The sequence below is a fragment of the Agrilus planipennis genome, unplaced genomic scaffold, assembly GCF_000699045.2.
Source record: "Agrilus planipennis isolate EAB-ADULT unplaced genomic scaffold, Apla_2.0 scaffold104, whole genome shotgun sequence".
Taxonomy (NCBI): domain Eukaryota; kingdom Metazoa; phylum Arthropoda; class Insecta; order Coleoptera; family Buprestidae; genus Agrilus; species Agrilus planipennis.
The window spans coordinates 60,463-76,596 of NW_020438892.1; the positions used below are offsets into that span (position 1 = coordinate 60,463).

General features: G+C 33.2%; 5 protein-coding genes and 1 pseudogene across 6 annotated transcripts; 2 read left to right on the forward strand and 4 right to left on the reverse strand.

The window, feature by feature from the left end:
• Nucleotides 1–261: 261 nt before the first annotated feature.
• Nucleotides 262–4,479, reverse strand: LOC108737148 (annotated as a pseudogene).
• LOC108737152 (tyramine beta-hydroxylase) lies at nt 1,883–4,865 on the forward strand. Its single transcript, XM_018469847.1, has 10 exons — nt 1,883–2,480; nt 2,537–2,757; nt 2,814–2,960; nt 3,016–3,282; nt 3,384–3,581; nt 3,656–3,740; nt 3,823–3,989; nt 4,077–4,259; nt 4,331–4,518; nt 4,577–4,865. Exons 1-10 carry the CDS (start codon nt 2,405–2,407, stop codon nt 4,797–4,799), a joined length of 1,755 nt encoding a protein of 584 aa, XP_018325349.1. The 5' UTR covers nt 1,883–2,404; the 3' UTR covers nt 4,800–4,865.
• A 1,419-nt stretch (nt 4,866–6,284) lies between these two features.
• Nucleotides 6,285–7,686, reverse strand: LOC108737154 (gastrula zinc finger protein XlCGF8.2DB-like). The gene has a single exon (XM_018469850.2). It carries the CDS (start codon nt 7,491–7,493, stop codon nt 6,396–6,398), a length of 1,098 nt encoding a protein of 365 aa, XP_018325352.1. The 5' UTR covers nt 7,494–7,686; the 3' UTR covers nt 6,285–6,395.
• Nucleotides 7,687–9,652: 1,966 nt separating this feature from the next.
• Nucleotides 9,653–13,248, reverse strand: LOC108737153 (probable leucine--tRNA ligase, mitochondrial). Of its 2 annotated transcripts, none has more exons than XM_018469848.1 (10): nt 12,956–13,248; nt 12,686–12,901; nt 12,387–12,629; nt 11,735–12,242; nt 11,150–11,677; nt 10,907–11,080; nt 10,642–10,833; nt 10,345–10,577; nt 9,961–10,191; nt 9,653–9,902 (listed from the first exon to the last, which is right to left on the reverse strand). In XM_018469848.1, the coding sequence occupies exons 1-10, from the start codon at nt 13,046–13,048 to the stop codon at nt 9,681–9,683; spliced, it is 2,640 nt and encodes an 879-aa protein (XP_018325350.1). In that variant the 5' UTR covers nt 13,049–13,248; the 3' UTR covers nt 9,653–9,680. The 2 variants fall into 2 exon arrangements, with proteins under 2 accessions (XP_018325350.1, XP_018325351.1); XM_018469849.1 differs by having other exon boundaries at nt 9,779–9,912.
• Nucleotides 13,249–13,331: 83 nt separating this feature from the next.
• On the reverse strand, nt 13,332–14,437 carry LOC108737155 (cleavage and polyadenylation specificity factor subunit 4). Its single transcript, XM_018469851.1, has 2 exons — nt 14,219–14,437; nt 13,332–14,150 (listed from the first exon to the last, which is right to left on the reverse strand). The coding sequence occupies exons 1-2, from the start codon at nt 14,319–14,321 to the stop codon at nt 13,375–13,377; spliced, it is 879 nt and encodes a 292-aa protein (XP_018325353.1). The 5' UTR covers nt 14,322–14,437; the 3' UTR covers nt 13,332–13,374.
• Nucleotides 14,438–14,775: 338 nt separating this feature from the next.
• LOC108737191 (ubiquitin-conjugating enzyme E2 variant 2) lies at nt 14,776–16,115 on the forward strand. Its single transcript, XM_018469909.2, has 3 exons — nt 14,776–15,027; nt 15,129–15,397; nt 15,514–16,115. The coding sequence occupies exons 1-3, from the start codon at nt 15,003–15,005 to the stop codon at nt 15,652–15,654; spliced, it is 435 nt and encodes a 144-aa protein (XP_018325411.1). The 5' UTR covers nt 14,776–15,002; the 3' UTR covers nt 15,655–16,115.
• Nucleotides 16,116–16,134: the final 19 nt, after the last annotated feature.

Below are 16,134 nucleotides of genomic sequence, written 5' to 3' on the forward strand. Positions count from 1 at the left end.
AAACAGTCTGCCATTCTTTTTTCTACCGATTTGGCGGCCCGTGGTCTGGACTTTCCTGAAGTTCACTGGGTACTNAAATAATCCAATCTTCGTGTCAAAAAAATTGTTATTAAATTACACAACGATTTAAATTTATAGGTTATGTTCATAGATAATAGGTTACGTTAGTGAAATTTACTTCTTCTTCGCAACTTTTTCGGCCTTCAAGTTGTTATCTATATAGCTAACCTATGACCAGGTTGTAAAATAAAATACTGGGTGAATACCAAAATATTTTATACGTATATCACTACAATCATAAAGCATCTAGTCCTAAAAGAAATAAACAAATAATGCCACAGTAGAAACACATTACTCGTATTTTTGTCCTGACGAAATGACAAATAAGTAATAACGGAAGAATGTTGTTACGATAGATATTATTAATATTAAAGTAAGTTTAAATTGCAACCAAGTAATAAAATTTATTCAAGAGTTGGAACTCTCTTCCTCTTGGTAACGTTTAAAAGCCTGTTCTCCAGTGAGAGCAACTAACCGTGAATTCAATTCTGATGTGACTTGAACGACTGGTTTAAAATAATTGTGTTTGAGGGCATCTCTTGCTGTAATTCTCTCCATGTGATCATACCTCAGGAGCGATTCTAGTAAATCAAATGCATCGTCATTGACGAGATATTCGTTTTCCGTATCAACGAAGCGGTCCCACTTCTTACGAGCATGCGATCCTAATATATCTCGAAAGTTTGTATCCAGCTTTATGTTATAGCGCATCAGGTAGGCATTAAAATCGATCGTACCGAGTATTTTGACAATTCGCAAAAGTTGATCGCAATTATCGCAACCATGAAAGAACGGCTCCCTTCGGAAAATCATCGAGGCAAACATGCATCCCAAAGACCACATATCCAAAGAGTAATCGTAGTAACCGTAATCAACTAGTAATTCAGGGCCTTTAAAATAACGGGACGCGACGCGCACGTTGTAATTTTGACCGGGATGATAAAATTCTGCAAGACCCCAGTCTATCAGGCGGAGCTGTCTTTGTGTAGGATCGACAATAATATTGTGTGGTTTAACATCCCTGTGCATTATACCTTTACTATGACAGTAGTCGAGTGCCTTTAACACTTGATGCAAATAAAATCGAATGTCGAACTCATTAAGTCTCAGATAGATCTGTTTGAAATCAATGTTGTTAAGACACTCGAAAATCAACGCTGTCAATCGCAGATCGTCCATGTTGACCACCGACAGTAGTTTGATAACATTAGGACCTCCGCGCAAGTTCTCCAGAATTTTAATTTCACGTTTAATCTTCCGCTCCTTGACCGGCTTTAGTATTTTTACTGCCACTTGCTCTTCGCTTGGCACGTGCACTGCCTCAAACACCTCGCTGTACTTTCCCCTACCCAATCGTCGAATTAATGCAAAGTTATCGATGTCATCGTATTGAGGCGAAAACGTATCGTAGTTCCAGTACTCTTTCGCATTCTCGCTAAGAACGTTTGCGTATACTTTTGAAATTGTACGTATTTGCGACATTATTCGACGGATTTTTTGACAAATAAAAAAAACATTCTACTACCAACTAAACAATAAAAAAGGAATTTCATTTTTTAAGTAATTAAGTAAAACGTTTAACAATGTGATAATTTAGTATATTTACGTTCTGTACTTGCTATTATATCGTTCTTTTTCGATTGTGAGACTCCCTGTATATGTATATACAACTTGATCATCCTATAATTTCAGCAAATTCCGAAATCACATTTTCATCGGAATTCACCCTCTAATGAAAAACGTGTTATGGATGGCAAAATACCTTCTCCCGTTGAACTGGGTCGGGGCAATTTCTGCGAAATTAAATTCCTCGTTTCTGAAATTTTAAAACAATACCAGTAACAGAATCATACGTATAAACTTTATTCATATTAAATTGTTTTTTTATATTACTTATAATTAATGGCTACATCAGACGCCTATTATCTGAAAAAACCTTTTTTTGTCATTAATAAAATGTAATGCCGACCGGTAATTAATCATTTTCAAATTCATTTTAGAATGTATTGAAATAAATTGGGTCTTTATTAAATTTCCGTTTTAATTACGAGTCACGAAAACTGCTTCGCTTAGATGGTAACAGTGATTAAAAATTACACACCGTTATTACACAGTATATACCTAATTCGATGATCCTTTTAATATTTGTCTCGAAAAAAACAAATAAACACATCGAGTGTATTATAATAATTTGAATTAAAAGTCGAAAATTTTAAGAGAATTTCCATTTCAATAAAACGATCTAAATACTTCTACTCTTCATGCGCGGAATTGGGAATAAAATTTCAGTATGAATAGGTAACGGTTTCATTTCATTCCGAACGTCCTTTTGATTCACGTAGGGATGAATGTACTTCATTTACGAATAATATTAACATGCTGTGCTGTTCTCTTTCATTCCTTTTCACCAATGTTAACAAGTAAATACTTTGTTCTTATTATCGTATAACATTTTACATTATCTAATTCCTTGCAGCAAATAGAATTCACAAAGAAATATACCATATTCCCTTAGACGAAAAAAGTGAACTAACGTTGGACTGGATCGTGGATTATCCTTTGAAAACAGTAACTTTCGAAATTCACATTCCCATTAAATTTGGATGGTTTGCTATAGGATTTTCGGACAGAGGAGAACATTTTTCCGCAGATTATTGCGTCTTGTGGTACGATTGGAAACATGAGCTTCATTTTGAAGTAGGAGTTTCCTCTCTTCTACTTTTAAATAATCACTTAATTACTGCGATGTTTAGGATGCATGGGCCGATGACCAGGCAAAGTTAACTGCAGATGAACAACAAGACTGTAAAAGTTTTAAGAAAATAATTCGTGGTAATAAAATGAAATTCTCATTCCAGAGAAAATTCGATACTTGTGACAAGAACGATTATTTAATCGAGGCAAGACTGTCATAGGTAAAAAGAATTTTTATTTTATATTTCTCTGAAATTATAGGACGGTACGGTACATATTGTTTGGTCCCGAGGCCACGAAAAACTATATAAATTACAAGGCTTGAATATCACCGTTTCTAAAGAAAATAATGGGATGGTACGAACAGAACTACTGAAAAACATTGAGGTAAATATACAGTTGCCCACTGAAAGTACTTCTTTAGATATTCTAGCTGATCAAGTGACTGTACCATCAGATGAAACGACCTATTGGTGTCACGTTCACAAACTACCGTCAAAGTTCAAACGGAAACACCATATTGTCGAAGTAAGTTAATTACATTAGGAATCAATTCGATTATTAAATCATTAGAAAAATTGTATTCTTACTTAATTAATTTACCTAGTACAGATTTTTCTTTCATTTAGTATAAACCGGTGATCCAAACAGGAAATGAAGGATTGGTCCACCACATGGAGGTATTTCATTGCATTGCCCCTGCAACCGAAAATATAGCAATCTACGTTGGTCCTTGTTTTTCTACAAAACGTCCACATAACACTCACGTGTGTAAAAGAGTCTTGGCAGCTTGGGCAATGGGAGCAAAATCTTTTGTATATCCAGAGGTAAAAGAAAATTACCATTTCTGTAAAAGAAAATGTTATTTGTGATAGCCAACGTATATTTATATTTTAACAAGGAGGCAGGATTGCCAATAGGAGGACCAGATTTCAACCCTTACATTATGTTAGAAGTTCACTATAACAATCCTGAAAAGAGAAATGGCGAGTACCCTCTTTCAGTGTTTTTTTTTTTTTTTATTAGTAGCAAAATAAAATATTTTTAATATAACTGTATTTCATTCAGACTGGATAGACAGTTCAGGGATTAGATTCGATATTGTATCAAAATTGAGGCCAATGGATGCTGGAGTAATTGAATTAGGATTGGAATATACTGATAAAATGGCTATACCACCAAATCAGGAAGAATTCTCTCTCAGTGGTTATTGCATTGTAGAGTGTACTGCAGTGGTACTTTTTACTTATAGCAATAACTTATTAAATATCCCACTATGTTATATCACCAATATTAATTCAAGATTACCAATTTTTTTGTAGAGCCTACCACCTGAAGGAATCGTCGTTTTTGGATCACAGTTACACACACATTTGACTGGCGTGCGTGTATTTACGAGGCATATTCGCGACGGTAGAGAATTACCAGAACTAAACAGAGATAATCATTATAGTACCCATTTTCAAGAAATAAGACGTCTCAAAAGACGTGTTAAAATTTTACCGGTATAATTTAAATTTACTATTTACAGTCGAGTGGCATCACTATTTATTCAATTAAAATTTCCTTGTTACAGGGAGACGCATTGATAACTACCTGCATATATAATACAGTTAAAAGGGAAAATGTTACCTTAGGTGGTTTTGCCATTAGTGATGAAATGTGTGTTAATTACATTCATTATTTCCCATCAACAACGTTGGAGGTATGCAAAAGTGCAATCAGTGACCATGCTCTTTCAACTTATTTCAAGTACATGCACGAGTAAGATATATAAATTGCAAAAAAAGAGTAACATGTACATTACAATCATCTTTTATAGCTGGGAAGGCCAAATGACTGCAGGAAAAGTAATTTCTGAGAACTACAAGGCAATTGAATGGAACCCCATGAGAGTCCAACTACTACATGAATTGTATAGAGAAGCACCTCTTAGTATGCAATGTAACATGTCAAGTGGAGACCGATTTCCTGGATATTGGGAAAATTCTTCAGTTACGCCGATTCTGCTTCCTAATCCACCACCGGTTAGACAATGTTCATAATAAATTCTCATCTATGTAAAGACATAAAAGATGGATGCAAAAACTGAAAAAATGTTACGCAATTTATATCATTTATTCTTGTGTACTACTTACCCAATTCTTATTCGACAGAGAATTTTTTTTTAAATTATAAAATAAGTGAAATGTCCAATACACTCATAACTCTTTAAGTATGGTTATGCCGCCATTACCAATCCATAGATAGTAGGAATAGCAGGAACAATGATTTAGAAAAAGGAGCAGTAATAAGTCGTGTGAATCTCGCACCCGATATAAATAACCCTCTGATTTAAACTTTACCACTAAATTGTGCGTCGTTTGCGGACTCTAAATATGTAAGTATCGTAATTGTACCTCTATTCGTTTTGTTAAAAAATGGGAAAATTGTTTCAAGTTCAGGTGGAAATTAAATGTCAATTTATTCAAAAACTACTGAAAATATGATAATTTAATTAAAGCTAATTGATTGCGTGTCATTTATGCTTAAAAACTAATCTAATGTGGTAAGCGGAATGTATCTTTAATATTATTTATTAGTAATAATTGCATATAATACATAGACAAATACTGTTATTTTTTATTTATATTACTAATACACGTGCGCTATTGGTGAATCATAGATGGGATGATCATAATAATTCCACTGAAAAATTTAGTATTATTTGTAATCACTATTAATAAATAATATAAAAATAAACTCCGCTTAGGATAATAGTTCATTTTCAGACAAAAATGACACGCAATTAATTGGCATCAATTAAATTATTAGATTTTCAGTTGTTTTTGAATAAATTGACATTTAATTTCCACCTACACTGGAAACAATTTTCCTTTTTTTAACAAAAGGAGTAGAAGCACAATTATGATACTTACATAATTAAAACCCGCAAACGACACACAACTTATTGGTAAAGTTTGAATCAGTAGATTATTTATATCGGGTGCCAGTTTCACACGATTGCAGTAATGTGTAAAATATGTTTGATTTTACCAAATTTCTATTGTATAACTTCACATTTCTATGGCTTCTCAGAATTTTAGGTTATAGCAAGGGCTTTGCGATTACATTATCATTGTTGTTAGGGTCCTGTCGGTGGAAGTTGCATACCCAATATTTTTTAAAAGATACAAAATATCGAAGATGATATTTCTATCTACTGTTAACAGACTTTCGTATTTATTTTTACGGTATACAGTCAATGTTTCACCAAAATTAATGCATTCTTGTTCCAGTACTCTAAGTTCCCCTTATATGCAACCTAGTTTTTTAAAGCCTGCATTAATAAATATTTTGTTGTCATGCGGTTTCAAAGTTAAAGGTGTTCTCAGAAGACGCTGCAAAAGTTGTTATTTTGTTCGAAGAGAAAATCGATTGTTTGTCATTTGTAATGAACACCCAAGACATAAGCAAATGTCCATGATAAAAAAAGAGAAGAACACATGGCTGTTAACACACGCCACACAAGGAAAAATCCGGCCATGGTGATCAATTTTCGAAAAATAGCAACAATTTCTTTAATTTATGTATAAATTCAAATGTAAATGGCACATACTGCTGTTTATTATGTGTTTGTTAATAATAAACATCATGTTATATTAAATCTTTAATATATGTTCTTTTTCATGAAATTCAAAAGTATCTTTGTCAAGAAAGCATTGTTTACATACACTGCAGATAATACGAACATGGACTTTAGCATGCATTTTTACATCAAATTTACGCTTAAAACATTTCCCACACAAATCACATTTATGCGGTTTCTCATCTTTATGAATTAACTTGTGTCTATCTAGGCCACCTTTTACTGCAAATGACATGTTACAAATATCACAACTATACAGTTTTTCACCTGTGTGAAGAATTTTGTGCCTTTGTAGATTGCATTTCTGTGAAAAGAACTTCTCACAAAGGTCACATTTGTATGGCTTTTCTCCTGTATGACATCTAAGGTGTTTATGGATTGATGTTCTACATTTAAAGTGCTTTCCACAATGTGGACATGTGTATAATTTTTGAGTATTATGTGTTTTTAAATGCATGATGAGATGCCCATGTGATTTTAACTGTTTGCCGCACGTTTCACAACTATACTGTGTTTTTCTACTGCAAGTTTGAATTCGTAAATGCCTTTCAAGGTCCCCTTTCTTAACAAAATTATGTCCGCATGATTCACACTTATATGGCCTATTGCCTGTATGAATTCTCATGTGCATTCCAAGATTACTTTTTTGTGAAAAGCTTTTGCCACAAACATTACATGGAAAAGACCTTCTTCCAGTGTGCAAGTGTATATGCTCATTTAAGTTACTTCTATATTTAAAGCGTTTTCTACAGAACTCACATTCATGAGGTCTGCCTTCTTCATGTACTATTTTGTGGCTTTGCAATCCTTTCTTTTCCTTAAAACTTTTGCCACATACCTGGCAATCATACACTTTGTTCTTTATAACGTTATGGTTTTCACTACAATTCAGCGATAAGCCCATTTCATAAAATGACTGAGGTTCACAATCATAATTGTCAGAATTACTAATAGATGTAACTTTTATTGAAGTATCTTGCTCGTATTTTTCAATCTTAATTTTAACTGGTTTTACATCCTCGTCTGAATCAACATCAGCGTATGCTAAAGGTTCCGTTTTTACAGTAACTGTTTCAATCTCTTGATTTTGTAGAAATAAATGATCACCCATAATGGATAACTGCAAATTCTGTTACATAGTTTTCAAAAAGGTTATTATGTATTAAACTGGTCTAAATACCATAAAGTTTAACGTAAATTAACACGTGTTTATCTTGTATGATTTATAATTAAACGATTTACAAATCCAACAACTACGTAAAACAAAATTCATATTAAACGTCAAAATTTTAGGTTAAAGGGGGTTAAAGACTTTCTATGGTTAAAGACATATGCTAAAGATATTTGCCATAGATAAGAAAAATATATTGCATAGATAAGAAAATTTTGTGTCTATGTTGCTATCATTGGTCTACATCATTTTTCGATCTTCGAACAGTCACATCATTTAGCTTCCTTATCGATTAATCATTTGCTTCTAAACATTAAAAAATAGTATTCAAATTATTTTTTTAATAGTTACTTAAAAAACAATTTTTACTTTTCAGATATTATTAATGCCAATTATATTTGTTTTAACTTTACAAAAAATACTTTTACTTTAGAATTTTAATTATTGGTAAATAATCTTCAATCATGATGAAAGTAATTGTTTTATTTGTATAACGTCATTAAGCAAATAAAAAAATGATTAGGTCAAGTACTATATTAATTGCCCATTAGTTACAATTACATTTATTAATAATCAGTTGCGCTGGTTATCTGAAAAATTTATGATATATCCCTTAGCTTTATAGTTTTATAAAAATAGGCAACTTAATTTCTTCCATAGTAAAAATAATGCAAAGATACACGATTAACATCTAATCAGTGAATAACAATCTCCTACATTTATGTTACACTGCTTGCACTTTATTTGACTATTACTAATTGAATAAGATTTCAGAAAGAGATGTATACAGATAACCGGAAAAGCATAAGCCATTTCTCTTTAAATATAAATACAATTACTACTGAGATGTGGGACCATTTATTAAAAGATATTCGGATGTTTTTCCAGCAGTATGACCTCTTGAGTGTTTACTTAAACTGTCTTTCCGTGCAAAACTTTTTTTACAGACTCCACATTCATATGGTTTTTCGCCTGTGTGCCCTCTTGCATGTTTCCTTAACGTGTCGCTGCGAGCAAAGCATTTATTACATACCTTACACTCATAGGGCTTTTCACCAGTATGAGCTCTCATATGTTTCCTTAAAGTGTCACTACGAGTGAAACACTTCTTACACACATCACATTCATATGGTTTCTCTCCAGTATGGACCCTAGTATGATGCGCCTCTAAATCACGAGTTTTTTTGAAGCTTAATTTACAATGTTCACATTTATAAGGTCTCTCTGTGTTATTTTGTACATTACTAACCAACTGTGCATTCTCACTTATATGAGCTTGAACGTGATTTTCCATACACTCGAAACACTTCTTATAAAATTCGTACATTTTTCACACAAAAACTGTAAAAAAAAGGTTTCACAGACTAAGCCAATGCTTAATTAATTGAGTAGAGGCTATCCCTTTTGGACATAGTTTTGTTAAAAGACTCACACATCTGTACGATAAAATTAAACAAAACCAAGATACTTTAAAGGCACTAAGATATTTACTTTTGTAAGTAAATATATATTTACAAACAATTATTTATGAAAGCAAAATGTTTAATTTTTGACACAGACAGCTGATTTTTTATGTTAAGTACGGCTGTCAAATGAGAACTTACATATGCAGTGTACCATAGATAATAATATCGATATTTGAAGCACAGAGATTTCAACAAACTATAGATCATTCCTGTTTATTATAGATAATAGATATACACTACTATATAAAGACAAGTGACCCCCTATTCTATTATCTACTACACCGATTTGCATGAAATTTTTACAGGGTGTTCTTAATGATACAAGGAATAGCATAGGCTACTAAAAATATCGAAATTGTCAATAAGAATGTGATAATAATAATTACTCAATTTGATGGTGAAGGGGGAACTTTTCCCTTTTCCCTTGTTATACCGTATGGATATGCGCTTTAAAAACAACGATTAAAGCCGGACTATGTTCTTATCAATTTATTATTAATATAACTTCTTCATAAATTTCATCTTTTAGGAAAAATTTGCTTTAAAAATTGTATCAAATTTTATTATAAAAGACTCATCATGTAAATTGGGCTATTGCCTATATAAGACAGAAAGTAATTTAAAAGTTGAGAATAAAGTCACAAAATAGAAATGTTTAATATTAGTTTTGTTGTATTTGTGCCGCTACAGGTGAACTTGAGATAATATTAACAACACCTTCGATGCCCTCATATAATGTATAATTAAAGGTTAGCATTGGCCATTTAGTCAAAACTTGTTGTACCTTCTTATTGTTTAAGGCGATATTTAAGGCTTCTTTATCACTTAAGATTTCCAATTTGTAACGAGGTATTTTAATAACGGCGTTTTCGATTCCATTTACCTGGAAATACCTTTTATTAAAATAGAAATAAATGTAGGCAAATGAAACTGAAAATTACTTGGCAAGTAAGGTCAAGATTATAGGATAAATCCACTTCGGGCCAGCGTTGCTCTAGTACAGTCTTATTCCACAAGATTTCGCCTGTGGAGTTAAGTCTGTTGGGAGCAGATATGAACCCGGACCACAACTCGGATGCAAAATGTGGTGCCATGGGTGCTAATAGGATTATCTGACATGCAAGAGCTCGTTCAAATTGCAAACTTCGAGCAATAACATCTCCGGGCATTTTCTAAAAATTATTTACGTAATTAAATAGAAATTTAAGTGTATAAAAATAGCAAGATATATATTTATTCTTTGAAAATGCAAATGACCTCAATAATTTGTACTATGTACTGAAAAACACTGCCATCGTGCTCAAAAATACCAAGACTGTTATTACCCGCAAGCTGTTTGTGAGTCCTTGCATTTTTGAAATGGCCACACTCATTTGTTGTGATAAAAAATAATTAAACGTTGTTTCTTTCACAAAGAAATTTCTTGAATCGAACATGTACTCATTGTGCTTTGAGAACTGATCGTCCGGTATCGCAGACGGAGGCGTCCGTCTGTGCTTCAAAAAATCCCTAATTGTAAACCAAAGGCGTCTTTGCCAGTTCAGAATTCCAGGGAAAGCTAAAAACAGACAACAAAATGTTCAATAAACTGTAGATGTAGTAAGTTGAATAATTCAACTTACTATTACTATTCCAATTTCTAGGTGAAGTTGGTGCTACGTCAGCTAGAACCAACAGACGTGTTGTGTCGACGCTGTATTGCTGAAACATGTCACTCGGATCGATACCGTTATGCTTTGATTTGCTCATTTTTTCCCATTTAATAACTATGGGTTGACCCGATCCTACATCAATTGCTTTCGTCTTTTTTTCGTCTAATAATGGACAAAGGTAAAAAAAATAACTTAGATTACACTTTAATCGACACATCGATAAACACTTACCCACCTAAGAATTTCACCTGCTCAAAGGGAATGTACTGACCAGTACCTTTTACTCTGTAACTTTTGCCCATCACCATGCCTTGGACGAGAAGTCGCTTGAATGGCTCTCGTTGAGGCATCAGATTGATCGAATTAAGAAAGTGACTGATAAAACGAGCATAATACAAGTGTAGAGTGGCTAAAAGAAATAATACATCCAATTTATATAGTTTTCTATTGTATACCACTTAAAATAAATAAATTATACCATGCTCTTTTCCTCCAATGTAAAGATCAACAGGCATGAGCCATTTTGCTTTCTCTTGTGAAAACATTTCATCAGAATTGTACGGATCTACATAACGCAGGTAATACCAGGAACTGTCAACGAAAGTGTCCATTGTATCGGTCTCTCGGCGTGCTGGTTTGTCGCACCTGGGACAAGAAACCCACAGCCACTCAGGGTAAGTTGATAAAATGGGAATGCCCTTTTCATGAACGGTTGTTTTAAGTCGTGGTAGTGTTACTGGTAAATGTTTCACGGGAACTGGTTGAGGACCACATTTGTCACAATGGACAATAGGAATAGGGGTGCCCCAGTAGCGTTGACGTGATATCAACCAATCTTTAAGCTTCGCGCTTGTCCAAAATCCCCCGACACGCATTTTTTGCGCCTTTTTGCATATTTCTTGGCGTCTCCGTTTTGCTTCTGTATTATCAAGAAGATGTATGTCTTGGTATTCAATTTTCTGTTTAATGGCAAACTGTTTATCTGTTTCTATTACAGATGGAATGCCTACAATATACATTTTTTAGTGTTTTTAAAAACAAAAGTATGAGAAAGTAATCTTACCTAAATGAGTATCTGTATCAGGCAAAAATTCAAAAGCATCACTTACAAAGACAGGAAGTTGAACTTCATTAAGAGGGTTTTTAAGCAAAATTGGTAATTTTACAACTCCACTAATATCTTCACGTAAATACATTTTACTAAAAGGGTGCTGCTTTGAGACAACTACAAATTTGGCATGATCAATATACTCAGGTAACCATGTCCACACCGTAAATGTAACTTGGTCAGTGAGTATATTACAAGTGTCTTGAACAATATTAAAGTCAAAGCTAACACCATTGCATTGTCCAATCCAATGTTTTTGAATTTTGATAATGTCCTGCCAATCTTGTAATGTTTTATCATCCAATCCATCCAGCAATTCTGCGGCAAACTGAGTTGTTTTAATAAACCACTGTTTCAGTAGCCTCTTCTCCACTTTTGCTCCAGATCTCCAGGATTTGTTATGTTCATCAACCTGTTCATCTGCCAAAACTGTTTGATCAATAGGATCCCAATTAACAAGTGCCTAAATTCAAACATAAGTATAAACATTTAGCCAATTTAGGAAGTCATACCTAAGTACAAGTAGCATTATCCATCTCTATAAGGTGAGATGTAATCTGCCTTAATAATAATAATAATAACTATACATTTTTTCACTCTTACTTACTTCTTTTTGATAAACAAGTCCAGCTTCAAACAATTTTAAAAATAAATACTGTGTCCATTTGTAGTATACAGGGTCGCAAGTGGAAATTTCATGCTTCCAATCAAAGCTACAACCTAATTTTTGAAATTGCATTTTCATATGATTTATGTTGTGTTTAGTCCAATTATCAGCCGCTATATGTCTTTCAATAGCCGCATTTTCAGCAGGTAATCCAAAAGCATCCCAACCAATCGGATGCAATACCTGATAACAAAAAAGTAACTATAAATATTTTAAATGACTTAATAAACTATACATACATTTTTATTTCGCATGCGTTGAAATCTTGCTACAGAATCACTGATTGTATAAACCCGAACATGACCCATATGTAAATGACCTGAAGGATACGGAAACATAGGCAGAACATAGTATTTATCTCGCGTTTTATCAGACTCGTCGTAATTGGAATTTTTAAGTTTATCACCCCAGTAATTTTCGATATCATGCTTAAGTGTGATGTCTAATTCTTTATCCTAAAAATAAATTCATAGACACGTTTTTCAGTATTTAGAAAGTTATTAACTAACCCATTGACTAAGGCCGGTTAAACGACGCGTTACGGAGGTTAAACACTTGAAATTGCGGCTTCCAGAATTTAAACTACTGAAGTAATACATCATTAAATATATTGCACTTTAAGTTTCTTACTACTGGTCACATTGCAATCATTAAAACACTTCGTAGAATGGTAAATCTATAACGGTTTGCATACGTACCTACACAACGAAAAGTGAATACAAATGACAAACCGAAATTGCAATTGCTAGGTGAGCAACCCAACATACATCTACGTACATCTACAAAGCAATCACTGTCTATGGCAATCAAATTACTTCGGTATCATATCAATAATGATCTTGGGATATTTCTCATGTTATGTACATGAATATTATATTATATGAATTACCATTTTAAATAAATTTATTATCATATAATCGTTTACAAACTAATCAGCAGCATCTTTATCATTTTTATACTGAGATGAAAGAAAGGCCAAATGTCCTTTTGGGCATCTGTTAGCATAATGACCTTTTGTTCCACATTTATAACATGTCACATCCTCCAACTTTTTAGGTACATTTCGAGTAAACAACGACTGTTGATTTTCATTACTTTCTACATTAGTGTTGCTAATATTGCAGTTGTTAATTACATTAACAGTTCTATTTCCCTCACTCTGAATATTATCTTTCACATCTGGATTCATTTTGTTGCAATGTATTGCTTTATGACCATGCTCACCACAAAAATGACAAATTATTACAGGTGGCTTCTTCTGATCTTTTAAATTTTGATCAGGTGGTGCAGGCAATTCAAATCTGGGATGCATGTATTTACAATTTGATCCATCAGGACAAAATCCCGATAAATAGTTTGTACATAGCACCCTTCTAACATGTCTATGTCTACAATGTGGACCATGACGGCAGAAACCCCTGTCATACCAAGGGCAGTCTTTAATTTTACTTTCGGGATCTATATGCAGAAATGGACATTCTTTGTTATGGCATGCATTAAATCTTGAATAAAAATAACATTCAGGCATCTTCGACATGTCATACTCATGTAAGAATTCACACTGATCTCCTTTTTTACACAACCCTCGAAGCCAATGTTTACAAACAATGGTTCTATCGCCACGTACATGTCTAAAAGGACACAAGGGCCCTTTTTGACAACCCAAGGGAGACGCAAAGAATTGACAAACAGCAGCAATCGATTCTAGAAGCAGGTTGATTATATTAACACAAACACTGATCATTTTATGCCTCCTAGGTATTTTTACTTACTGTCCATTCCAGAAAACGGTAATGGCAAAGCTCCATATTGTTCATCTAATGCGACCTCAATATCGAACTTAACATTATCGACATTTGCTATAATACACTCCATTTTTGTTATTAAATATTTTTATTTATCATTTAATTAAATAATAATATTGTACTGTAGAACTGCTGTAACCTATAAATTATTTTGCATGTATCTTTCTGACACACACCTGACATGTATCTGGCACCATAGACAATCTGACACAGATTATTTGACAGAAGAAGAAAACACATAGAAAATTATCTGACGCATAGAAGCGAGGTGACATGTGTGGATGGTGGCCAGCATTACTAATCAATAGCGTCTAAAGAGTCGACTTTAAATTATGAAGTGAAAATGTTGGATTGGATATTTTTTTTATAAATAAGTAACGCCCTGGACCTAGAAGAATGAAGTACTTGCAGATTATATTCTTTATTTAAATCGTAAATTCTTTATCCATATTATTCTACATAGATTATTACTATATAATTCACATATCTATGATTGCCCTTTGTGCTTAATCCTTGTCTATGGTTTAATCTAAGGTTTTGTGCGAAATTGATTCTGGAATGCATCTGGAATGTGAGATTTTGATAAGATCGGGCCGAATTTATTAAGAATAGGGAATCTTTCTTTTCTATTGTATTTTAGCGCATATAAACTCGCCATTGTAGGTCAATTTTAATGTTAATAAGTTAATTTTAAGTTTGTTAATTCGCATTTCCAGAGACTAAATACAAAAAATCATCGAAGTAATCAACAATGGCGTCGCAGTCGACCGGTGTAGGTAAGAAATTTAGTGAGTTATTTGTATAACTTGTCATTAATGATAATTTTACTTGTTACATTTTTTATTTGTCTCATTAATAATTGGTATTGTTTTATTAGTGGTACCACGAAATTTTCGGTTATTGGAAGAGCTGGAAGCAGGACAAAAGGGTGTAGGTGATGGCACCATCAGTTGGGGCTTAGAAAATGACGACGACATGACACTAACACATTGGAATGGCATGATTATCGGTCCACCAAGAACTCCATATGAGAACAAAATGTATTCTGTTAAAGTAGAATGTGGTTCAAAGTATCCTGATGAACCACCTTGTGCTAGATTTATAAGTAGAATTAATATGAATTGCATTAATGCAAATTCAGGCATGGTAAGTTGTAGTTTTATAGTTGAAATTTTTGTTTCATAGGTTTTAAAATAACCTGAGAAGCACCCACTTAACCTATAAAAGTTGTTATATTTATTCTCTTTGTAATTATTCTATAGGTAGATAGTAAACAAGTTCCGGTTTTGGCAAGATGGCAACGCGATTATACCATCAAGACTGTTCTTCAAGAGCTTCGCAGACTCATGACACTTAAAGAAAATATGAAACTTACACAGCCACCGGAAGGTAGCATTTTCTAGCCCTCAAATCCACAAACGTCGCCATTTGCCCCCGCGGCTGCCTGCCCCCTAAACATCGATTCTTGCAGAACCCATTCTTGCTATTTGTTATAGTATCCATGTCATGAAAAAAAGGTTTTAAATCCTATTTCTTTTTTTATGACTGTTATCTTCAGTTAATAAGCAGGTATATATTATATTGTTAAGTAACAACTAGAGGCATGGTTAGGAAAAATGGGGGAAAACGTATGGGCGTCTAATCTCTGTATAGCTTCTCAAGTCATATTTGCCGAGGCATATTAGACATTACTATTCTTGTTACTGTCTATAGATTTACAATGAATCCATAAAAATCTTATAACATGCTACTATTTATAGTTTTGTTATCCATTTATTAAAAATCCTGAATTCAATTTGACATTTTAGTGTTCCATTAGGCCTGTGTAATTATTTTTTTCTTCATAATAAACCATTTAATGTAAGGATTTGTTGCCTGTTATT